Below are 25,487 nucleotides of genomic sequence, written 5' to 3'. Positions count from 1 at the left end.
TGATGATGATGATGATGATATAGAACCCGAAGATTCAGTGCCGTATTCATAACAGCCTATCACAGGCGCTTGTTCTGAACCATGCGAATGAAGTCCACACCCCAAAATTCTGTTTCTCTTAAACATGTCCTAATATTTTCTTCCGTCTACGCTTGGGATATTCAAATTGTCCTTTCCATTCGAGTTTTCAGACCAACATTTTGTATGCATTTCTCATATCCCCCATTCGTGTTACATTCACCACCCATCTATATTTTCTTGTATTCACGCAAATGATATTTGGAGAGCAGTAAGAATTGTGTGCTGTCGTTTTTGAAAGAGTGAATTGTGTAAACATTCTTACGTTGATGTAGACAGCGGCTTATGAGCTCTTGTGTACAAGCCAAAAGCGGCGAGGGCAGACCACCTCAGTCGAAGGTTCTGCAAAAAAAAAAAATCTTTACCGTAATCGCTTCGAGTGACAGTTCATACTTCAAAATTTCTTGGCGCCTAACGCGACAGACTGATTAGAATTTTTCTGTGTCGCAGAGGGTTGAATCGTTATTAATACCAGCGCACTTTGTCATAACCCGGGATCTTCGTTACCGTGAACACTTATGATGCCCTGTTAACCGGAGATACAGCTTTCGAGTTTTTCTTACACAGCGCAGCCACTGGGACATCTCATAATTATCGTAACAGCGAATGCCATTCGGCTTGTGCGATGAAACGAATAGGAGATTAAGTCCTGCCGGTGATGTCGAGTTAGGAAGACGGCGACTGAATAATATGTAGAACTCGATAGCAAGCAGCAGTTTGATGATCTAGGCCTTCTGCAGGCGACGGTCGATTTACCTGGAGCCAATTTTCTGCCACACGAATATTCATCAGAGCGTGCCAGCGAGACTTGATGCCACTCGGAGCACGATGAGATATTAACTTGCTAATTTGTCATTGTGATTACATAGCCGTAATTAATAACGTATAGGTCTCTGCGGCTATTACATTATTGGGATAACGCGAGTTTTGACAAACATTTCAGAATGAAACACGTCATTTTCGTTGGGTTCTGTTCACCCTCTCCCTCCAAAAAGAAACAGTTGTGGGAGCACATGTCTTGCCAAGTTAAAATAGGAGCAGCACGGTGTGTTTGTCATTCTTGGTGTGCTGGCTGTCGACTTACACGATGATGGATTGCGGCCCTTGTGCAGTGTATCGTTGTTGATTTTATTCGCGTGTCCTCTTCGGTACATCAGATTAAAACATATTCCGGACGTGCTGAGATATGTTTCTAGCTCCGGTGTGAAGTTCTGATTCCGAATTTCTTATTTCATCATCAGGGCAGATGTAGTACCAGTAGCGACCGCCTCTGTGGTCTAGTGGTCGGAGTTCATGGCTACAGATCCAGAGCTCCCTGGTTCGATTCCCGGCGCTACCAGATTTTCTGAGAAGTAGTGGGTCCGGAACGGGGTCCACTCAGCCTCATGAGGATAATTGAGGAGCTCTTTCAAGGAAATAGGGGCTCCGGTCTAGAAAACCGAGATTAACGGCCGTGGGGATCCATTGCACCGACCACATTGCACCCTCTATCCGCTAAAGTTGACACTAACTTGGCCGACAAGCGGCGGTCGCTCGGTCGGTATATTCCGCTTGCGGACTAGAGGCCACGGAGTTAGTACTAGTAACGGAGTGCTTTCGTTTGTTCGTCATTGCACCTCGATATATCTTCTTACTCGGTGATTTCCCGAATATTCCAGGTTCGCACATTTCCGTGAATCAGGTAACAGGGTGCGGCAGAAATGGTGTTTTTTAAATGGAACAACGTTTTACAAAGAAACCATTCAATTTTAAACACGTTATGATTTTATGTGCTTTGACATTTTTACATTCCATAAATCCAGCACGAAAAAGAACTGTGATCATGAAAAATATGAAATGCAGGATTTTGTCATTTACCCTCTTCCCATCCTGAATACGAGAAATTAAAGGTATTTTAACCAGTTAGGCACTACGCATTGAAGGTATAGCTCTGCCATTAACCTTGACACTATATGGAGGCAAGTGGTTAGTCTTACGCATCGGCCGCTTTGTGCCTGGGTAAACAGACCCGCGATACCCATTTCATATGTAGGAGGCTGTGCGGGCCCCAGATCCGTTCTGGATGCTGTGGAGAAGAACAAATCTCTTTCCCCTGCCAGGAATCTACTGATCCCGGTTCCTTGGTGGTCCAGTCCATAGCTCAGTAGCTATACTGAGCTATCCTGTCTCATAAATATGGAAAGCGGTTTTTGGAATTCTGTTTGTTCCTATGTACGAGTATATGCGTTATTGATATTCGGTATTTAATGGGGCACTGGGCTACAAGCCCGAAGGTCATGTGTTCGATTCCCAATGAAGTTGGATTTTTCACTTGACCCATTCCAACCACAATATGGCCCTGGGGTCGACTCAGCCTCTAACAGAAATGAGTACCAGGAAACTTTCTGGCATAAAGGGAGGCCATTGGTTCCCATCATATATTGAAAATAGAATTTAGTGACTTTGTGTTAATAATGCAAGAATCTACATTGATGACACACATACTCTGAGATGTTTTATGTTTCTTTTCTTTTGTTGCAGAACCATGCAGAGCAATATGGAGGATACGGAGATGAGCCACGCAGGAAAAGGTAAATGTCTCCTGTCACGTAGGCCCATATTTCAGTTCAGAATCACTCTGTTAGTTTACAGCATGTGCATTAAACCTTTTCCCTCACTGCACATCTGTCGGTATTGTGTGTTTTCCCACCTGATTCGCATTTCATCATGAGTATGAGTATGAGGGGTAAGCCATAAAAACCGGCCCTTGCAGCATGACCTTCGATGATCTATTGTGCTTCCCCTTTGGATTAACTCTTAATTAATCCTACACTTCAAATAAAATGTAGGACTTCATTATGGGGGCATCATGAAAGTCACTTGGTTCCATGAAGAATTGACCAAGGTGGCAAAATCTTAAGTAAGCTACAGCCTCACAGTCACATAAGATGTGTGTGGCTGATTCATCTGCTTGTAGGGACCTCTCACATGCTGGGTCCTCCGTCAGTCCCAGTTTGGAAAGGTGTCCTTTTAGGTGGCAGTAAGTAATCCTACCACCCATCTTAATTGATTTCTGTTTAATTTTAACAGGTCCCTTGTTCTATTGGCAGAGGGTCCTGATATAAATCCTTTTGCCTGTTTGAGTCCAGTTGTGGATTCCCAGTGTTTTTTGTGATTTCTGTTAGTCCAGTCCCTGACCACTTTCTTGGCAACTCCAGTTGAGATGCCGCAAGCTGGTTCAGGTCCTTTGAACGGCTGTTCAGATCCTGTTCTTGCCAGCTGATTTGTGGCTTCATTCCCAGCAATACCGTCCTACTGAGATGCTGCAAGCTGGTTCAGATCCTGTTCTTGCCAGCTGATCTGCAGTTTCATTCCCAGCAATACTCTCCTACTGAGATGCCACAGGCCGGTTCAGATCCTGTTCTTGCCAGCTGATCTGCGGATTCATTCCCTGCAATACCCTACTACTGAGATGCCGCAAGCTGGTTCAGGTCCTTTGAACAGCTGTTCAGATCCTGTTCTTGCCAGCTGATGTGCGGTTTCATTCCCAGCAGTACTCTCCTACTGAGATGCCACAAGCTTGTTCAGGTCCTGTGAACGGCTGTTCAGTTCCTGTTCTTGCCAGCTGATCTGCGGTTTCATTCCCAGCAGTACTCTCCTACTGAGATGCCGCAAGCTGGTTCAGGTCCTGTTCTTGCCAGCTGATCTGCAGTTTCATTCCCAGCAGTACTCTCCTACTGAGATGCCGCAAGCTGGTTCAGGTCCTGTTCTTGCCAGCTGATCTGCGGTTTCATTCCCAGCAATACTCTCCTACTGAGATGCCGCAAGCTGGTTCAGGTCCTGTTCTTGCCAGCTGATCTGCGGTTTCATTCCCAGCAATACTCTCCTACTGAGATGCCGCAAGCTGGTTCAGGTCCTGTTCTTGCCAGCTGATCTGCGGTTTCATTCCCAGCAATACTCTCCTACTGAGATGCCGCAAGCTGGTTCAGGTCCTGTTCTTGCCAGCTGATCTGCGGTTTCATTCCCAGCAATACTCTCCTACTGAGATGCCGCAAGCTGGTTCAGGTCCTGTTCTTGCCAGCTGATCTGCGGTTTCATTCCCAGCAATACTCTCCTACTGAGATGCCGCAAGCTGGTTCAGGTCCTGTTCTTGCCAGCTGATCTGCGGTTTCATTCCCAGCAATACTCTCCTACTGAGATGCCGCAAGCTGGTTCAGGTCCTGTTCTTGCCAGCTGATCTGCGGTTTCATTCCCAGCAATACTCTCCTACTGAGATGCCGCAAGCTGGTTCAGGTCCTGTTCTTGCCAGCTGATCTGCGGTTTCATTCCCAGCAATACTCTCCTACTGAGATGCCGCAAGCTGGTTCAGGTCCTGTTCTTGCCAGCTGATCTGCGGTTTCATTCCCAGCAATACTCTCCTACTGAGATGCCGCAAGCTGGTTCAGGTCCTGTTCTTGCCAGCTGATCTGCGGTTTCATTCCCAGCAATACTCTCCTACTGAGATGCCGCAAGCTGGTTCAGGTCCTGTTCTTGCCAGCTGATCTGCGGTTTCATTCCCAGCAATACCCCCATGGCCTGGCACCCAAGATCAGCTGAACTCTGTTATGTCTGGCTAGTTGTATGAGGGATTGGTGGCAGTCCCAAACCAATTTTGAAGTGATTTGATATGTACCAACTGCTTTGATTGCAGTTTGACTATTTGATAGAATATAGATATTCCTATTTTTGTAGTTTCTATATAGTGCATGCCTTAATGGCATACACTTCTGCCTGAATACTGTTGTATACTGATGAAGGCCGAAACTAGTTTCCGCCCAGCTCCAGCGCATTTATTTGTCTTGGAACCATCTGTATACCAGATTAGTTATCCCAGGGCTTAATTAATTGAGCATGGTGACATGAAGACGTATTGGGGATTGGAGATACAGCTCCACCATTATTAACCTTGGTAATAGACTGTGAGTGATGAGCTTCATGCTTCTGCTGCTTTACCCTGGGGAAGCAGCCCTCCCATCGCCAATTTTAACTGAGGCTGTGTGGGCCCCAGAGCCAGCCTGGATGTTATGGAGAAGAGAAAATCTCGAACCCCGACTCCTCAGTCATCCAGCCCATAGCCTGATCACTATACTGACTGACAGCAAGTCACTAAATAAATAAACACCAGTCTGTAATATATTTATAGATGGAAGCAATAAATGTATTTGGCACTGGATTCGGTATGATGAATGAGGCAGTGCTGAGCCCTGTGTTGTATTACAATTTATTGTGTTAGAAACTTACTTCACCAAAATACAGCATGTCAGAATAGTATTCATAGGGCAGGAAGTCTGGCAATGGGAAACATGTTGTATGAGTTTTGCAAGGAACTCCTTGGTCCAAATTGTGAAGAGAGGGGCTGGCCAATCTCAAAGTGATTATTTTTGGAATAGCTTGACTGTAGCAAACCTAAATATAACATTTTAAAATAAACATATTATGGGTCAATGCACTTAGATTTAACATGAACCATTAAGAACTTGGCTGTGACATCATTGCCTTATCTGCAGTTTATGGACCCATGTAATTGCCAGCTTGTTCTTGTATTGATGAAAGAAATAGTTCTGCGTGAGTCAACACATAACGTGACAAATTACGTTTTTTTGGGCAGGGTGCCTTGAAAAGCAGATAGAAAGAAAATTGGTACCGCAATATTTATTTTATTAAATGCTAGGTAAAGTTGTCCCTAATTAAGCACTAAGCCATGAAGATGTATGGGGGAGTGCATAAATCCACATTTTCTTGACCTTGGCCATAGTTGAAGGTGAGTGGTCAGCTTCATGCCCCTACCGCTTTACCCCCAGTACCCATTATGTAGGAGGTTGGGTGGACCCTAGAGCCGGTCTGGACAACATGGAGAAGTGACAATTCTTGGCCCTACTGGGACTTGAACTCTGACCTCTCGGTCATCCAGCCCGTAGCCAGTTGCTATACCAGCTCAGCTATCCCGGCTCATATTATTAAATGCTATGAACTTCAAAATATCTTTGATTTGATCTCTGTACGCTTCTGCAGATCTAGACTCCAGAATTTGATGGACCCAGGAGCGCAGGTTGCACAATTTTACCCAATCACTGAAGCAGAGGAGGATGTATTGATAGAGTGGTGGTTAATTAATGAAGCACAGGAGTAGCTTTTTCACATTTTAATGGGGGTTATTCAAATGAAAACAGTCACATTTTGGGTTGGGGGAAGATATGAAGGCCTCATTGGTGCAGTGGATCCAGCAACAGCTGAAGTCCTTTTTGAAGGGGACCCATTGGCTGGTACAGCAGAATTACTTGCCTCTTTAGCAATGGCGACCATTTTAAAGGTTTTTATTCTATCACCCAGAAGAATTCCTGAATGGGTTTTGTTGCAACAACACCTATAGTTTGTGTAGTCCAAATTGGATGAAACATAAATAGTCTCAAATATTTTGTTTTGTCCAAAGCCAATCAAAATGTCTTAATCCAGACAGCACTGTTAAGTAAAAAGTGACATTCATGGTTGATACTAAGGGGGAACAACTTTTTATGATTAAATCATTTTTAATTGTAAATGATGCCTATTATTGTATAACTAATAAGCACGGACTGTCTTAAAAGTTAAGCCAGTATTTAAGGAATGAAGTTGTCAGGGTGTCAAGAGATTCAAATTTCTATAAAAGGGAGTGAGCTGATGTTGGCATGTGTCTTTGTCATGCATGCTACGTGCAGCACGCATCTAATCCTTGATTTGATATCATAAATATATTTGGCAAGGATAAGTCCTCATTGTTCGGCTTTCTCAGGCCACCTGTTACTTTCATCCTTCTTAGGTGCTCAAATTCTGCCGAGCTCCCTATTCTCAAACATCCTCTGTCCTTGTTATGTGGTTAATGTCAGAGATAAATTTTCACACCTATATACAACAACGACCAAAATCATAGTTTTGTGTACGTTTTTTACTAAATATATTATTAACATTTAGAATGGTTCACCTTTAGTAGACTTATGTTCACATAGTGTAACACCATGACCCCTTAAAATATTACATCAGTTTATGTACCTCCTCCCCCCAATGATTACATCTGCAGGTGCCATTAGGATTCATGGGGGTGAAATGCAGCACATTTATCTTTATCAATGTCCAAACGAATCAGTAGTCGAAACCCTGCGAAGTTCGTCGTCAGTTTTTATCTCACGGAACACAGTTTATAAGGGAAAAAGGTGGTACATTGTAAACTCTCTTTAATTTTCAGTGGGAAGGAAGAGTTTGTTGCTGCATAGTTTTTCAAACCTTCGAGATATTAATTCATGTTTCAGATTTATTTGTGATCAGTGTTGGCTGTTTATTGTGGCAGTTGATGAAAACTGTTTCAGACAAGGGACGCTACAGAGGGAATCTATTTGCATTGATCTCTTTCTTAGTGCTCCATTACATAGGAAGAAACAAGAAAATTGCTAGATTTTTTTTTTCTCTGAGAGGTCTTGTAGCTTAGTTTCTCCTCGGTAATTTACACTTTTAGTTGAAAGGGTCCATAATATCTAATGATTTTCCATTTAGAGACCATGAGAATAATTCTCAAATTGAAATTTCAGTGAAGAAAAGTGACTCAGGATATAATTTCTTTTTTCACATTTGTTGTCACTGTTGATAAATTGCTTTAAACTAGGAAATATGCCCAGAATTTCACATTTCATTTTCCTTTTCCACAGTTCAGCTTTTAAAATAGATGATGTCAGTTTGTCACTGAGTTGATGAATATTGCTGTCTAGCAGTGAAGTGTTGAAGAGTATTCTTAGATATGTCAGTTTCATGATGTAATGACTGGCGTTGTACACGTAAGCACTTCGTGATATAACTCTGAAATACTGATGAAGAGGCCCCCCCCCTAGTTTTAGCATTCATATTCAAACATTCTCTCAAGGCAGCCATCTTGATTCACGTGGAAAGGTTATGATGGTGTTCTTCACAGCCAACAACCATTTTTACTTTTAAAGGTTCATCTTTACATGTAGCTGGCAGTGTTACCCCTAGCCACATCCACCGAAAGTATATTATATTTCGTATAGTGACTGTCTATGGGCAGGGCGACCGAGGGTTCGGAGTTCGAGTCCCGGTAAGGTCAGAATTTTCTCCTCTCCATGTCGTCCAGACCGGTTCTGGGGCCCACCCAGCCTCCTATCCAATTAGTACCGGGGACTCTTTCCCCGGTGGTAAAGCGGCAGGGGCGTGAAGCCGATCATTCACCTCCAGTAGTGCCGAGGTCAAGAAAATGGATCTCTACATCCACTCCCCCATACGCCTTCGTGGCGTAGTGCTTAATTAGTTAAGCATAAGGACAACTTCGTCTTCTTCATTAATTCCGTTACAGAGGCCTTTTCAGGTACATTGTTTTGGAAATGGATGATTTTGAGTTGTAGTCGTAACACGTCGTAACCAGTCATTTTACTCCCCTCGCCCCAGCTCCTTCCGGTGGCATCTCAGGGGCCCCGCCCAGTTTTCCTCCTCAACATCGGTATGCGAGATGGCCCCACAAAGCCAATCGGAGGATTGAGGAGGGAATGGATTGTAACGCTGTCGGAGCAAGCCCGCCCTCTCGGCCTTTCTGAGCAAGTGGATGGGTAACAAAATTCATTATTGGGATACCATCCATGATTTGTGGTTTTTACGTTTTGTCGAGAATCCAGCGTATTCTGTTTAATATGACTATCGAATTTGCACTTCTGATTTTTTGTTCAGGAAAAGATTCCTGCTGCTGCATAAATCAGAATTGCTTTAGATCCCATTTTCAAAAAGTGTGCCGAGTGAATATTGAATTTAATTTCCCCGCTACTTGAATCTGAATCTACGTGCATCCGGGAAGCACATGTAGTTTATTAGCGAAGCGGCTGCCGCAGTGCGCGCACACTAGCCACCAGAGCCCGAGTCACCAACACACCGTCCATGAAATGCATATCTCTGCCAAGAAACAATAGTGGAAGAACAGTAGGGCACTTAACACTTAATTTTAAATTATTGAAGAGGAATCAGCATGTTTTTTAAATAATAAACTTTTGGACTTAAAACCACAGGCTGGATAGCAGTATTGTCTGTCTACCTGTCTGTGGCTATAAATCCCATTTTTGGACCTTAGCTGCTGTACAGCTCCTAGTCTATATACAGTCGGTAGGATTCCTCGGAAGGGGGGGGATCAGCCGCAAGACCACTACCTACACACATCCGTGCCTCGGTTGGGATTCGAACCCACGATCCCAGTGTTCGAGCGGTCGAAGACAGTCCATGCCTTAGACCGTGCGGCCCCTGTGATCGGCCGTATAGCATTACAGTACAAGGTAACAGTTTACACAAAACTCCGTGGTTTTAGTCCGCAAGCGAACTATACCGAAAGAGCGACCGCCGCTTGTTGGCGAAGTTAGCGCAAAATTTAGCGGATAGAAGGTGTCGCGTGGTCAGCGCAGCGAATCCCCACTGCTTTTAATTTCGGTTCTCTAGACCGGAGCCTCTATTTCCTTGAAATAGCTCCTCAGTTATCTCACGAGGCTCAGTGGACCTCGTTCCAGACCCACTACTTGTCAGAAAATCTGGCAGCGCCGGGAATGGAACCCGGACCTCTGGATCTGTAGCCAGGAACTCTGACCACTAGAACACAGAGGCACAAATCATAATATGTACGTCACAGTGGCTCTGTATGGCCGTAACATGTAAATTTGCATGGAAACACAGACGAAGTGCTGTTTTGAAGACTGCGTGTAGTAATAACCAGCGCAACAGGATACCTCAGTGCAGTATCAGGGAAATGGTGCTGCCTGTCTGGAGAGCAGTGACTGAATTCTGGAAACGTCTTGGCGGGGTTGGCGATGTCGGCTAGACATCGATTGTAGATCGAAAACGTACTTATCCCGCTTCGAGACGCTGCCTCTGTTAACGGGATTTGCGGATTACGATTGAACTTCGCGTAGTGTAATGCATTCGTTTGAGTGGGGAGTGATGTAACAGAGGAATGGAGAAAAATTCGTATAAATGGAATTCAGTCTATGAACTTAAACCTACGCTGTGACAGTGATTAAATCAACAATTACGGATTGGCAAGATACGTAAAATGTAAGTACAGTGAGACAAGAAAGGCAAGAAAAATTTGTCTCCAAAGTCTGAAAAGTTAGACTTGAAAGGATTCTGACGATGGCGTATACTGTACTTCTTTTGGACTTCATCCATCGTCTGGTATGTAAAAGACAAAAGACCACGACGTTTCGGAGACTGGATCTGTCTCCGTCTTTGGGTGGGTAGGGAAGGATAAACCTACTCAGTTGGGCCCGTTAAGGTTCGGCCACACAGAGCGCTACGTTCGCTATGTTCGCTATACGAACAGGAAAATATCTCCCCTTATTGCCCATGTGACTGGCCACACAGACTTCCGTACGCTACGTACGCTATGTTCCCTATGTTAGCTGCGTCGCAGAATGTACACAGCGTACGTAGCGAACATAGCGTAGCGCTCTGTGTGGCCGAACCTTTAGAAAGAGCTAGTCTCAATCACTGGTCTTTTGTCTTTTACATACCAGACGATGGATGAAGTCTGAAAAGTTGTTAGACATAATCTTAATGAGATAATTTTATTAAAATGAAACTCGCGCTGTATCCTAATTGCTGTGGCTTAGAATACCTCCACCCGCTGAGAGTCGTAGGAGGCCGCGAAAAAGGAACCCAGTGCCTGGGGTATAACTGGGCCATCATCCAGGTTGGGGAGTTGAACGCAAGGCTGTGACGACCTTGTTCTGTAAAAAAAGTAATATTGTTGCGAAATTCAAAGAAGTGAAAACCTGGACGGTCTAATCACGACAAACTGGCAGACTAAATGGGGCACGCGGTGGCGTAATTGGTTGAGGCATAATGCTACAATGCGAATTCGAGTCCCGATGAGGTGGATTTTTTTTTCAATCGACCTAATCCTTCTAGCCGCATTATGACCCTGTTTTCGACTCAGTCTCTTAACAGACGTGAGTACCAGGAATCTTCCTTAGGGATAAAGGAAGGCCGGCGCGTAAGGCTGGCAACCTTACCGCCATCTGTGAGCCGATTGCCTGGATAATGTTGTACCTTCAACATCTCATAACCCTATGGGCCTTTATGGCTTGTTACAGGGATAGCTTTACCATTTTTTTACCCGACAGACTGAATAAGGACTTTAAAATAAGCTGAAGGAATATCCTACCTAACGACGGACGCCTACTTTTGTCACGTATTGTTGTAATATTTACCTAGCAACGTATGTTTTCCTAGCCGTTGCTTAGCAGCGGATGGTTGGTAGTCCGTGATCGGTGGCGCTTGATTCAATGTGGGCTGTTCGCACACCGATGATGATGTAAAAAATGAACTCGGTGAAATATATGGGGCTTGGGCACAGCGGGTAACGACGAAACTTCGTAATCCATGACATTAGTGAGCTCTGAATACGCAAATAGTTTTACAAGTCACACGTTTTCGGTTTACATGGTCGGGTGGCATTTTTACCGTGGACGTGCAGCGGCCTGCAAGAAGTGCCCCACTAGTCAGTGCTCTTCGCATCACTGGTCTGGCACAGAGCCCGTCAGAATGTCTCACGCCGGACACGCGTAATCTCTGTGCCCATAGGCAATGCAGACAGTACACATGTGCGCTGTCATATCAGATAATTTCGAAAGTAAGAAATTCGGTCACTGTTACGCTACTTGTCCCAAGTTCTGATGCACTCTCGTGGGTTCGTAGAGTAAATCCTTAAATAATCAAGGACTCCATGATGTATACGCTGTTTTATTTTAAAATATGCAAACTTGTATTCTTCCTTTTTTAGTACAAAACAGGAGTGGATGTATCAGGCCGGGACAGCTCAGTCAGTATAGCGATTAGACTACGGGTTGGACGGCTGAGGAGCCAGGGTTCGATTCCTGGCAGGGTCTCAAGAGATCCTTCAACGTAACGTTTACAACCGGTTCTGGGTCCCACCCAGCGTCCTGTAGAATGGGTACCGGGGGATCTTTTTCCACGTGGTGTAGAGCGGCATAGCTACCCACCTGCGTCTAGATCTGATGTTAGGAATGGTGGAGCTATACTTCCACTACTCCCATACGCCCTCATGGTGTCGTGCTAATTTAATTAAGGTCCTGGGATAACTTTGCCTAACTGTGGTGATACGAATCTCCCTTTGTCAGAGCTTTCTTTTGTAATTCTCCCACAAAGTTATACGAGAACGGGGTTGGTTACAGAAATGGTTGTGGGCAGATTAAAGAAAGTAAAGGGTAAAGTTAACTCCCTTCAAACAGCCTTCGGTACCCATTTTATAGGAGGCTGAGTAGGCTCAGGAGACGGTCTGGACGTTATGAAATCTCTTGCCTCGGACGGGAATCGAATCCCGATTCCTCTGTCGTCCAGCCAATAACCTAGTTGCTATACCGACTGAGCTAGATAGGCTTCCAAAAGTACTGTCCTTCACTTGCCACGGATGATGGAAGGAAAAAAGTACTTGTATGAATCATTCAGGTAGTTTATTGGCCAGTGCGTTTGCTTAAGTGTCCAGTATATGTAGACTGAATTGTAATTATGGAGGTCAGGATGACGGTGTTGGACCCGTTTCACATAGTGGGGGGTGGAGTCCAGCTGGGTCCACTCGGCAAGTCTGCCACTCATTGGTCTATTGTACCTGCCCCGGGTGATTATGACGATGGAGAATTTGGTGGAATTAAGATTGGCAGGGGAAACCGAAGTCCTCGGAGAAAACCTGCCCCAGCGCCACTTTGTCCACCACAAATCCCACTTGACCAGACCCGGGCTTGAACCCGGGTCGCCGCCGTGGGAAGGCAGCGACTAACCGCTTGAGCTATGGCGCGGCCTTCCAAACTAAGTTCCGAAGCGGTGATATTCGTTTCCAGGACTGGAGGAACCGTAGACATGCATTCGCACTCTACTTCAGACGGCGCATTTTCGTATTCTAGGTATTCTAGGTTGTAAACTCGTTCTGGATACCGTGTTTTTAATCTTTCGCTTGGTTGTTTTTTTTTCAGATTTTTTTCTCAGTGCTTCAACGCAAAATCTCCGTTCCTCATTCCTTCCTAATTTATCTGTTAGCATCGTTCCAGGTTGTGTTAGTGCAATCTTTGTAGCTGTCAGAATGTCACGTCTGTTGTACATGTAGCGCATTTACCCAGCAGCCGTTTGCATTGCTTACAGAACGGAGAACGAGAAAGTGAACCACGTGCTGCTCTTCACAGTTCTGAACCCAGTGTATCCGATCACAGTGGTGAGTATATCTGCCTGAAACATCTTTGAAGGTACGTCATCACGAAATAGTGATCTATACCGCTACGAAGTTTTCGGCATAGCGAGATCTGCATAAGGTTGCATCTAGGAATGACGTACCTTCAGAGATGTTTTAGACAAATTATAACAAGTTTTATAAGAATTCTTTAATTATAGTGCGTCTGGTGATTGTACTTTGTAGATTTTAACGTCATTTTATTCTGATGGTTGATGTTTGTATGATATGTGAAGAGTGACGCGTGACGTGGTCTGGGATCGAATACTGGCCGTCGCGGTGGTAAACCTCCAACTAACCGTCTGAGCCTGTTTGCGTACAAAGAAAGGTACATGTCGTGATTTCTCGGTATTTGTTGTTTGATGGCTGTGGTTTATTGGGGCCAGCTCTTGTGGTGTTGACCTGTGGGAGGCCGAGTGTGATGAACTCGCATGAATGACAGAAAATGTGCTGCTGGTTATTTCTTGCAGACAATAAAAGCGACAAGCTGTGAATGGAACTGGCAGGCGCGCCCGTGTTTGTATATCAATCGGGCCCTGCATCTTTTTCACGTGAACCGTGCCAAAAACCACGTCATTTATGTTCACTCTTCTCCTGTTTCTATCTCATTCATGGATAAAGCAGCATGTGGAACGTGTCGGCTAACCCGACCACGGGAGCGTTCAGTGTATATCTTGTTTTCATGTTTGCTCTGTTCAATCGAATGAATGGAAAATTGACTCCGAACTGCTCGTCGAATTTTATAAAGTAATTTGAGAATTATATCAAAACTTGTTTAAAGCGATATCTGGAATAAATTAAAACCCTTCACATAAAAAAAATTCTCCGGTCACAACGTGGGATAAAACGCAATGTGAAAATTGTTTTCAGGAAACAGAACTATTTTTTTGGGGAGGAGTATTATATTACAACGCTATTAGTAGCTTAAGTAATAGCGTCGATTGGATATGAATTGGATGACATACAGGAAGGAAGAAAATGGCCGTGGTCTGTTCGAGGTACTCCCGCGGGCAGTACTGATGAAAACCACGAAAACCCTCAGGAAAGCCGGTGACTCGCCCGAGATTCGAACCCACGCCCAGAACATTGCCGCTACGCCAGTTTATTCGGTAAATGGAATTCCTTGAGCACCGGAGAGCAAATGCGGTAGAACTGAAACATAGGGTGTCCGTAGTACCCATTCTTGAACAAGGATTTGTTCCGGTGAAAGTGGACATAAACGCGATGTTAACCATTTGAGAATAACGGTGGTGGTCAAGTTCATTTAAGACTGTCGAGCATTCGAGCATCAAAAATAAGATCGATCCAGTTAACTTTTTTTCATGCAGGAATATTCACCAATACGTTTGGCATCATGCCACGCGCATGCTTGAAAAAAAATTTTTTTACTTGGAAGCATTGAAGAATTAGAAGACATTTACTCTACCAAAATATGCACGATTGTAACACAGAAAATCAGCGTGGCGGCGTAGTACTGAACTGTAGAAATAGAAAACGGTGTCTTGGAAGGCGTTATAGCGACTGACATCTTTTAAAGGCTCACATCGTTCTCTGTCGTTAACGTAACAAAATTTGTAGGTATATTTGTGCCTGTGTGGCCGGGCCAGGAACCGGAAGCTGAAAGTAGAATTAGTTTCTTTTTTGCATTCTTAAAACAGTACGTTCAAGAAAGTTGTATGTTATATAAAATGACTTTCCTGTCAGCCCCAGTTTAGAACTGCCCAGCCCTTTAATATTGTTGTTGGTGGTAAACTAGGTGGCGCGTCTAAATTCGAGGAGTACGGAGAGGTTGCCCCCATTGGAATCGTGTTTATACGAAGTTTGATGAAAAATTCTGCGTTGATTATTCCACACTAGAGTTTTTCAGACATTTTTACTGTCAGTTTTCACCCCCTTTTTTGAGAAAACTGAACTCAGTCCCCACTCAGTTTTAGTTACCATATTCTTTTGATGCGCTGTAACGTTTTTAAAACTATTCTTCTTATGAACATGGGGTAACCGCCTCTTGAAGATGGAGTTCTACCGGTGAGAAACATTGCCGCCCTGAATTGTTCATCCATATCAGTTGATGCCACAAGATCCGCTGTTATGTGAATCATTCCTCTCTTAAACTTCATTTTTGTTTGTCTTCAGAGTGACGGACCAGACTTCGCACCCATAAAAACGTCGGACAGTTTGACATACAGTAAGGTACATGACTTCATGCGAAACGTGACTGCTGTTAGGCCGAATGTATTCTGTGCCTATGCACTGTGATATCTATACGATTGTCTAGCTTTGTCAGAAGGTAAAGTTGCCCCTGTAACAGGCTGTGGAGGCCCATAGGGCTATGAGACGTCGAGGATCCCACATATTCTAGACAGTAAGGTCACAGATGGCGGTGAGGTCAGCATTACGCATCGGCCGCCCTTTATCCCCCATGAAGATTCCTGGTGGTCATTTCTGTTAGTGGCTGAGCCGACTTGAGGGCCATAATGCGGCTGGAAAGATAGGTAAATTAAAAATATCCAATGACCTTATCGGGAATCGAACCTGCGACCTTGTGGTTTGTAGCATAGTGCCTCAACCAGCTACGCTCCCGCGTACCCACAGTACTGTTTAGTGGCCTTGTTAATTAAATTGGTGAGTACTAAGTTTGTGTCTGTTATAAACGAACATCAAGACAAAATGAATAGAGAGTGGGTGGATTTGAACTGCTGACAGCAGTGACTGTGGAGAGTACTATCTTCTTGAATGTAATGCCCTGTAGTCCGGTAGAAGCAGGCATTAAGTAAAGCCAGATTACGTAGCTTGATGTCTTCTTTCCTGGCTTCCTCGGCTGCATGGCATTACATCGAGAAGACTAGAAGTTCTAAAGTTGGTTCTGGAAGCCTGGTTATTAAGTTCTTTGGAAGGTCTAGAAGGCGGTATATCCGAAGAATGCTGGCTGGCATTTCGGATTTTTATTTTATAACTCGTTCCCCATGTAACTGTACACTTGTGGTACTGTGTACTGCATTTTCGTATGTTGCTCTTAAGGAAAAGGCTTCAGCGATACACCAGTGCAACTTGAAACGGTTTGCGCTCTGTGGTGTTAGCTTTCACTTATGTCGAAGTATGGGGACTTGTTTGGTATCGATTGTGTTATTCTGTGGTTTCTAATATTTCATCTGTATATCTTACATTCTCAGAGTACATAGTGGGTATCTTTGTCGTGATTGGACCATTGAGGTCCTTGGAGATATTGTGTTGCAACAGTTGTACAAGCAAAGGGCCAGTGGGTTTGATCCGTCTCGATTCTCTAATACATCGATAGTTGAAATGTGCATTTAGCGTACTGAACGCACGGCATGGTGCAGTTTGCAACCCAGATATGGCATCTGTGCTCGGAAATCTGGTATTTGTATTGAGGTTATTCGTTGTTTTCCACGGTTCATGAAGGCAAATGCAATGGAAACACATTGGAGTTCGTTGTAACCATTTCCTTCCGGATCTTATGACCATCAACACCCTGGTCAATCACATTATAACCTACGCCCCTTTAACAGAACAATGAAAGAAACACGGAACAGGCTGATGACAGAAAGTAGTCCTCCGACCCACCGAGTGCGTTAACGCGTGAATTCTCCTGCACGCGGGTATATGGGAAAGTAAAAACGGACGGAGTCCAATCAGGAATTAGGATGTGGCGTGTGAAATATGAGAATCCTTTAGGTTGATATACACTAAATGAATGGAAGCGAAAAATACACGAATATCGGGCTTGGATGTCTTATTATTTGTTCGGTGACTCGCCTACACTACAAGGAGCGCTGGATGTCTTTATTATTTGCTCGCTGACTCGTCTACACTACAAGGAGCGCTGGATGATTATTTGCTCGCTGACTCGTCTATACTGTAAGGAGCACTGGTTGTCTTATTACTGTATTTGCTCGCTGACTCGTCTACACTACAAGGAGCGCTCGGTTTGGGCTAAGTTCGGTGTTGTTCCCTACTCTTTGAACTCACGGTGACTTCGCACGTCTCTTCTGTACCCCCTCCAGACTTCTTCACCCCTTTTTTAATGCCTAAACGAAGAGAAACATTAATCTATATACCTTGGCCTTGCAATGCCTCGTAACCAACTAGTTCTCAGGCTTCTTCCTTGGTTGTAGTTTATAAAACGAATTCGTCGGGTCGCTTAAATATTTTCTTTCCCTGTTCTGCTATTAAAGTTTCTGCCGTATCGTTTGACCACTCCATGATGTAAAGTGAAGAGCAGTAAATACAGAGAAGAATTGAAAGGGAATGCTTGAGAGCAGAAGAGAACGGCAGACGTGACTTGATCTTTCCTAGCCACACAGCACACGAAGTTCCTTTGATGCATTGCTCTGCAAGCGGAACAGTCACGCCGAACGAACCACTTTTATGGCTTCATTGATATCGTGCACACTAACTGAAATTGGGAGTTCGTCGACCGAGTCCTTTAGGTTTTGTGTTTTCTTTGGGCAAAATGAACAAACAATTTGAAGATCGTGCCTGTTCGACCGCACGTTTTGTCTCCGAAACCGGCTCAAAGATTTCATTAAAATTTGGTTTTGAGGTCTACAATGAATATATTGAACCCTAATCGAACACTATCGATTTTATCACAGACTTATACGAACAATTTGTACGCAGTTTAAAATATACGACCTATTAAGAACTGCAACTTTGATTTTAAACACTTTTCACTGTGGTGGAGATTTAGTAAGGTATAGGGCCGCGCCATAGCCCAAGCGGTTAGTCGCTGGCTTCGCACCGCGGCGGCCCGGGTTCGATCCCGGGGTCTGGTCAAGTGGGATTTGTGGTGGACAAAGTGGCGCTGGGGCAGGTTTTCTCCGAGTACTTCGGTTTCCCCTGCCAGGCTTCATTCCATGAATTGCTTCACAGTCACCCTCACCTATCATCTGGGGCTGGTACAATAGGCCAGAAGTGGCCGCAGTGCAAGGGACTTTGTCCCACTCCACTAGCAATAAAAATAGTAAGGTATAAGGAAATGTGTTTGTATTGTGATTAGCTTTTGCAGCAGCATGTTTCTCTCTGCGATAAATTAACATCATAGCAAAGAAAGAGGTAAAGCTATCCCTCTAACAGGCCGTGGAGTTTCATAAGGTTTTATGAGGCGCCGAGGCTCCCACATTTTCTAGACAATCGGCTCACAGATGGCGGTTTAGTCAGCCTAACGCGCCGGCCATCCTTTACCCCCCAGGAAGATTTCTGGTACTCGTTTCCGTTAGAGGCTGAGTCGACCCCAGGGCCATAGTGCTTCTGCAAGGATTAGGTTAATTAAAAAATCCACCTCATCGGGACTCGAACCCACTACCTTCCGGCTTGTAGCATAGTGCCTCAACCAACTACGCTACTGCGTGCCCCCTATCATAGTCAGCAAAATGAACAAAAGAAACTTCCATTTGGAAAATATTTTGTGCCTTAGGATGGAGTACCTTTTTCATTGTATGTTCGTAGAAAAAGCCTTTAATGTTTCCTGGGGGTGGAGTAAATCGTTTTGGGAAGTAACTACTCCATTGCAGAAACCGGTTGAAGTTCTGGTCCCCCCCCCTGCTTCTATCTACTGGAATTGGAGTTCCATATGAACTACTGACGTTTGGATTGTTATGAGCAGGATTCTACAAAACCCACTCGTCTCCTCGGCCATTGACGAGTGGAAACTCAAGGCCGACTAGTGGGAAAAAAGCTTTGAATTTGTTCTCCTTCCACCCTTTCGATTTGCGCACAAACTTCGAGTACTGAATTTTAACAGTGAAGGATGTGTAAAGTAAGGGACAGTGGCTTCGTTTTGTATGTGATGTCAGGTTGGCATGGAACAATCACAGCAGCGTAGAAAGTGCGATTTCGCTTGTGGAGAAGCATCCGGAAAGTAGATTTTATGTTTCACTGGCAAACTGAGCAAACGTTTATTGGCATCTCGCTGTGAATGCATGTCAGGTAAAGACGTGAAATTAAGCGTTTAAGCTGTATCACGTCTCGAGGAACCAGGAAAGTCCACGCGACACGAAGACGTTGCTCCTGTGACCGGGATTCGTGAAGTCACATTGACATGGGCTGGAGGAATTGCAGCGAAGACGAATTCACATATTTCCATCACTTTTACTCCCCGCCGAACAATGAACCACATTTTCTTGGAATAAGTTGGGTACGTCTTAAACGTCATTTTGTGTATGGGGATGTATCGGTTTTCAGTGCCACTGAACAGAAAATTTTGATATACCAGCAGCGCCCAAGAATTTTATTCGAGAGGTTCCTGGTTCAAATCTCCACAGGCACGCTGGCCGAAGGTTTTCATGGTTCTTCACAATCGCTCCAGATGTGTCCGTATTGTACCTCTGTTAGACCTCGACTGCTTCCATTCAAATCCCTTCCAGTTCATCTATCGTCATACCTTTCGACGCTACCTTAGTGTATATACTTACTCCGTGGTCTTAGTCCTCAAGCGAACTGTACCGACCGAGCGACCGCCGCTTGTCGGCGAAGTTAGTGCCCACTTTTGTGGATGGAGAGGGTGTGCAACGGATCCCAACGGCCGTTAATCTCGGTTTTCTAGATCGGAGCCGCTAGTTTTCCATTCAGGTATCACCTCAGTTATGCTCACGAGGTTCAGTGGACCCCGTTCCAGACCCACTGCTTCTCAGAAAATCTGGTAGCGTCGGGAATCGAACCCGGGACCTCTGGATCTATAGCCAGGAACTCAGACCACAGCAACGTTAAATAACACACCTGAGAGTTATCGGAACTCCTGCCGTGCGGTTAGGAATATGCCACTAAGGTGACTTTGCACGAGCGACAGTGTATATTGCATTTCTGTAGCGTACGGGATTCCTTGTAATGTCAGTGGTATGCACCTCGAAAACAGTTTCATATTCCAGGGCGTATCTCCTCTTGTAACGGAAAGTTTCTGGTTCTTTGCAAGGCGGGGTTGCCTATTCTTGAGAATCTGGGCGACTGCTAGCTTAGAGTAAGTAGACCTTTGTATTTTACCTTTGCTCGTTAATTTGAAGCGTTAATGAAGGAACATTCGGATCTGTACTGGTGAATTTCGAGGAAGTAGAGGCGTCGGTCTTGTCTTGCGACTTTACTACGCGTTGTATTGATCCGTAGCTCGTCCACAGTTTGCCCGTTGGACAGTTTTCTAGCAGTCATCCTCTGCGTGTTATGGAGGTCATGATGTGTTGTGCAGAACCATAGGCACCGACAGGGAGCAAGCCAATCTTCTGTCCTCCCCTCCCCCGATTTTTTGGAACTGTATACAAAACTCAAGAACGAAGGAAATACGCGAAATATTTCTGTATGTCTGTATCTATCGATCCATCTATCCGTTACTCCCTCCGTCCATCCTTCCTTCCACCTACCCACTACATCTCATCTGTCTGTGTATGACTGCAACCCTTTTTATTGGACCTTCGCCGCTTTTTTCGGTTTCTTGATCTCCTACACAGTCGGTACGGCTCCTTGGATGGAGGATCAGCCCGTCACAAGACCCGCTACCTGCGTACACAGGAGAGGACGAACATAAACGTACATAAACATCTATGCCTCAGTGGGATTCGAACCCACGATCCCAGTGTTTGAGCGGACGAAGACAGTTCATGCCTTAGACCTCGCGGACACTAACCGGCACCCAAATTAGTACAAAGAATTACGTATAAATGTCTTCCTTTAATTCTTCTGTCCGTACTACTCGAGAATGATCAGTAAAAGTAGTCTTAAACGGATTCATCGTAAGTTTATAGGCGAAATCTGTAGCTCTCTTCCCTCTGAAGGAGTCCTGACGGCGCACATGGTATAGTTACGGCGTGTAGCTTTGACATGAGAAATATACAGGCCCGTGCAGTCAATACCTGTTGACTTTGCATGGAACGAAAGAAGTGCGGTGTGAATATTTTCATGAGAGGCTTGTAACGAACCGGCGAAGAACTATTTTGACACCAGATGTGAATGCAGATGTGGAATTGGGGAACAACTTCTGTCATACACATTTACTTCGTTCCTCATGCAGTGTATGTCTGCTATGTTATTGAACACGTCATTTTTATCTCCGAAACCATCCCAATTTCGTAAAAAATTATTACGAAATTTTTAGGTAGTGGGAATTATTGGTGGAGGTAGATTACAAATTGTTTCGTCAAGGGAGACATTTATTGTCCATTGCATGGATAGTGGGTTTGACGGCGATAGGAACTGAACTATGTAATGGTCCTACGGACTGTGCCCCCTGGCTTCATCCCGCTTGTCCGTCCACCCACGCGTACCATTTCGGAAAACTCCTGAACCGATTCTATTGGAATTTGGTGTTGGAGTGTTTTACCAAAATTTGGCGGCGTATTCCAGTTTTTGGTTAAAGTCGGGCAGCAGTAAGTAGCATCACATGAGCACGTACACACTTTTCTTTTTTGCCAGAATCTCGAAGATACTTCGGGCGAAAAGTGTTTCCAGTAAAACCCGTGGAATAAAACTCATGTTTTATGTTTTAATACCTTCTCCCCGTAATAGTTAACGGTTTTCGATACAGCTAAACAAAAGGTGGCCAGCACACCAGAATCGTTTCGCTATTCATATTTTTCCTAACTTGTTTTTGTATTGGACTTTGCCACTAAAATTCCACATGTTTTTATGCAGAAAATGAACGGCCAAATAAAACTAACCACTGATGATGTTAGACCTTTTTCACATCTGTGTGTACAAGAGAGTTAAAACGCGTAAACTCTTGTTATAAACTACTGACGGTGATCAGTTATCATTGGTGTTATGTTCCTGGAAAACATGACAAGTGATGTAACATGTAAAGCACAGCATCAAACTTCATATGTATATATACCACCTGCTTTACGATTCAGAAGTTATACATTTTGCCCACAGACCGCGTGTGTGTGTTTCGTGCGTTTCTTGGAATTAAAAGAAGGTAAAGTTACCCCTAGCCAATCACAGTGGCCACCCACTCAGACACTGGGATCGTGGGTTCGAATCCCACTTGAGGTATGGATATTTGTGTGCGTTTGTTCTGTGTTTGTGCTCTCCTTTGTGTGTAAGTAGCGGCCTTGCGACGGGCTGATCCCCCGTCCAAGGAGTCTTACCGGGTGTGTAATAAGGAAGGTAGGCAGGTAGAGTTGTCCATGTGCCTAATTAAGCATCACTCCGTGGAACCGTATGGGAGAGTGTAAGTATAGCTTGACCTCCGCAATAGATGTAGGTGAGTGGCCAGCTTCACGCCTGTCACTTTACCCCTGGGGAAAAGCCCGCTGTACCCATTATGTAGGAGGCTGGATGGGCCCCAGGGTCTGTCTATACGGTGTGGGTTAGTGAACAATTTTTTACCCCTACAACCGAACCCAAGCCGTCCAGCCCATAGCTATACCGACTGAGCTATCCGGAATAAACTTCCGTATGTAGGATTAGCCAGTCGGTTTCTGTAACGTAGAAGCAGTAGGAACGGAATGGCGCCGACGTTACGTTCCCGGAGCCCGCTATGTATCACGAGAGTGAAGTAATATTAAATACTGAGAGTAAGTTAAGATGTGTTGGTGCGTATGAAATGGAGCCTTATAAGTTGTACTCTTCTCCAAGTATAATTAGAATGATCAAGTCAAGGAGATGGGGTGGGCAGGGCATACAGCACGAATGGGGGAGAAGAGTAGTGCATATAGGACATTGGTGAGAAAGCCAGAAGGAAGGAGACCACTAGAAAGACCAAGGCAATTGGGTGGACAATATTAAAATGGATCTTAGAGAGAGAGAGAGGATGGTATGGATTGGATTGATTGGCTCAGGATAGGGGCCACTGGAGCGCTCTTGTGAACACGGTAATGGACCTTCGGGTTCCATAAAATGCTGCGAAATTTCTTGAGTAGCTGTAGAATTGGCGGGTCCTCTAGAAGGGCTCAGCTCCGTGAGTAAGTAAATGCGTATGAAAGTGGGCCGTTACGTGGAGAGTTAGGCAGCTCGGAGCTCTCCTGAAAGTCGCTCCTCCGACAAGGAATAGCTCTCAATTCAAAGGCAACTTTGAAAGGGTAGTATTTAAAATTCCTACAGCGGTGGTTATGAAGAGTTCTGTCTTGTGGCATACAACATCGTATAGTCCGTTGAAGGTCACCCATGCGCTTCGGAGGAACATCATGCCTCCATCATCAGTGTTGGGTAAGCAAAGCAATAAACCAGTTCTGATCTTATGGCAGCTCTCAATTCAAAGACAACTTTGAAAGGGTAGTATTTAAAATTCCTACAGCGGTGGTTATGAAGAGTTCTGTCTTGTGGCATACAACATCGTATAGTCCGTTGAAGGTCACCCATGCGCTTCGGAGGAACATCATGCCTCCATCATCAGGGTTGGGTAAGCAAAGCAGTAAACCAGTTCTGATCTTATGGCATTCTGACCTCCTCCTGCTGAAATTTCGAAAAATCTTACTGCATCCACTGTTTTCTTGCAAAGTTGTATGTTTGTTACCTGTTGGCGGGAGAAATAGTTGCTCAGACGGTCTCCCGACTGCCTAACAAAAACGAAATGGCCAGCATTCAAATTGTGGCTAGTAGCAGGTGCAAGCGAAAGGAATTAGGAATTCACTCACATGAAGACGACCTGTACTTAGTGCTGTGAGTCATGCTTGGTCCGGTTCTCGCGAACACGCTAGTTTCCTGGTACAGTTTCTTATTTTTAGATTTCACAGAGCGTTCGGCATTAACCATTGTTGTCAGAGGTACCGTGACGGATTAGGACTTGGTTCGGGCTATATATGTCTCTCTTTCCGTTATTCAATGAATAATCTGTTTCCTCTCTTGGGAGTTCATTTGTTTACTCTCTTGTTTCATCGTTTAGCTAATGAAAGGCCCTTTTCTTGTCGCAAAAAAAGTAAAGGTGTCCCAGTAACGGGCTGTGGAGACCCATAGGGGTGTGAGACGTTGAGGTACCCACATTTTCTAGACAATCGGCTCATAGATAGCGGCAGGGTTGTCAGCCTTACGCGCCGGCCGCCCGTTACCCCCAAGAATATGCCTGGTAATCATTTCTGTTAAAGACGCTGACCCCAGGACCATAGTGCGTCTGGAAGGATTAGGTGAATCGAAAAGAATCCAATGACCTCATCGGGACTGGAACCCGTGACCTTCCGGCTTGTACTCATGGAAAATGTAGCTCGCTATGGATCGCAGGAATATTTTTTTTTATTGCTAGTAAGGTGGGACTAAGTCCCTTGTACTGCGGCTACTTCTGGCCTATTGTACTAGCCCCAAATGATAGGTGATGGTGATTGTGGAACAGTTGGTGGAATGAAGATTGACAGGGGAAACTGAAGTACTCGGAGAAAACCTGCCCCAGCGCCACTTTGTCCACCACAAATCCCACTTGACCAGCTCCGGGATTGAACCCGGGCCGCCGCGGTGGGAAGCCAGCGCCTAACCGCTTGAGGTATAGCGCGGCCATCGCAGGAATAACTGTCAGTCGATATGTAAAGGCTTCGTCTTACTATCATAAAGACATGTTACTTCTGTCACTTAATGGTTTTAGTGGCTGTTCATTCATATAATTGCGGGTCACGGGCCCAAAATTTCGGGACCTGGGCTCCCCATGCCGCCACAATATATGACGACGGATATTTACAGAAGCATGTATTTTTAATTTGTATATAGAAATGCCAGACCTCCTCTGTGGTCTAGTTGTCAGTTCCTGTCTACAAATCCAGAGGTCCCGGATTCGATTTCCGGAGCCTCCAGATTTTCTGAAGAGTAGTGGGCCTGGAACGGGATCCACTCAGCCTCATGAGAATAATTGAGGAGCTATTTCAAGGAAATAGCGGCTCCGGTGTAGAAAACCGAGATTAACGGCCGTGGGGATCCGTTGCGCTGACCAGGCGACACACTATCTGCTAAAGTTGGCACTAAAGTTTATATTCAGACACTTGTAAATGATATACTTCACACAAAGGGACCCCCAAGTCACACCTGTGTAAAACTGATAAGTTTTTATTTTTAACTTTGTGGAAAATGAGGAGATAACTGTTTTTGGATTGAATAGCAGCGCTAAGTCAACCGACTTGGTTTGCTAATTGTGTCACGGTGCTTATTATTTAATATTATTTCCTGATACTTCCGTCTTGACACATATTCAAATTCTTTGCCGCATTATGATCCGTCT

At 44.7% G+C, this 25,487-nt stretch overlaps 1 protein-coding gene across 2 annotated transcripts in view; it reads left to right on the top strand.

Annotated features, from left to right (window-relative positions):
- Positions 1-25,487, top strand: part of LOC111862592 (heterogeneous nuclear ribonucleoprotein L) — a 147,483-nt gene that overhangs the window by 8,863 nt on the left and 113,133 nt on the right. For both annotated transcript variants that reach the window (XM_023848097.2, XM_023848096.2), the window contains exons 2-3: positions 2,599-2,648; positions 13,264-13,333. In XM_023848097.2, coding sequence (XP_023703865.1) covers positions 2,599-2,648; positions 13,264-13,333 — 120 coding nt within the window. The remainder of the gene's footprint in view (positions 1-2,598; positions 2,649-13,263; positions 13,334-25,487) is intronic.

This window comes from Cryptotermes secundus, unplaced genomic scaffold (genome assembly GCF_002891405.2).
Source record: "Cryptotermes secundus unplaced genomic scaffold, Csec_1.0 scaffold1813, whole genome shotgun sequence".
Taxonomy (NCBI): domain Eukaryota; kingdom Metazoa; phylum Arthropoda; class Insecta; order Blattodea; family Kalotermitidae; genus Cryptotermes; species Cryptotermes secundus.
The sequence above is the reverse complement of the archived record's forward strand: the minus strand, read 5'-3'. Positions and strand labels throughout refer to the sequence as shown.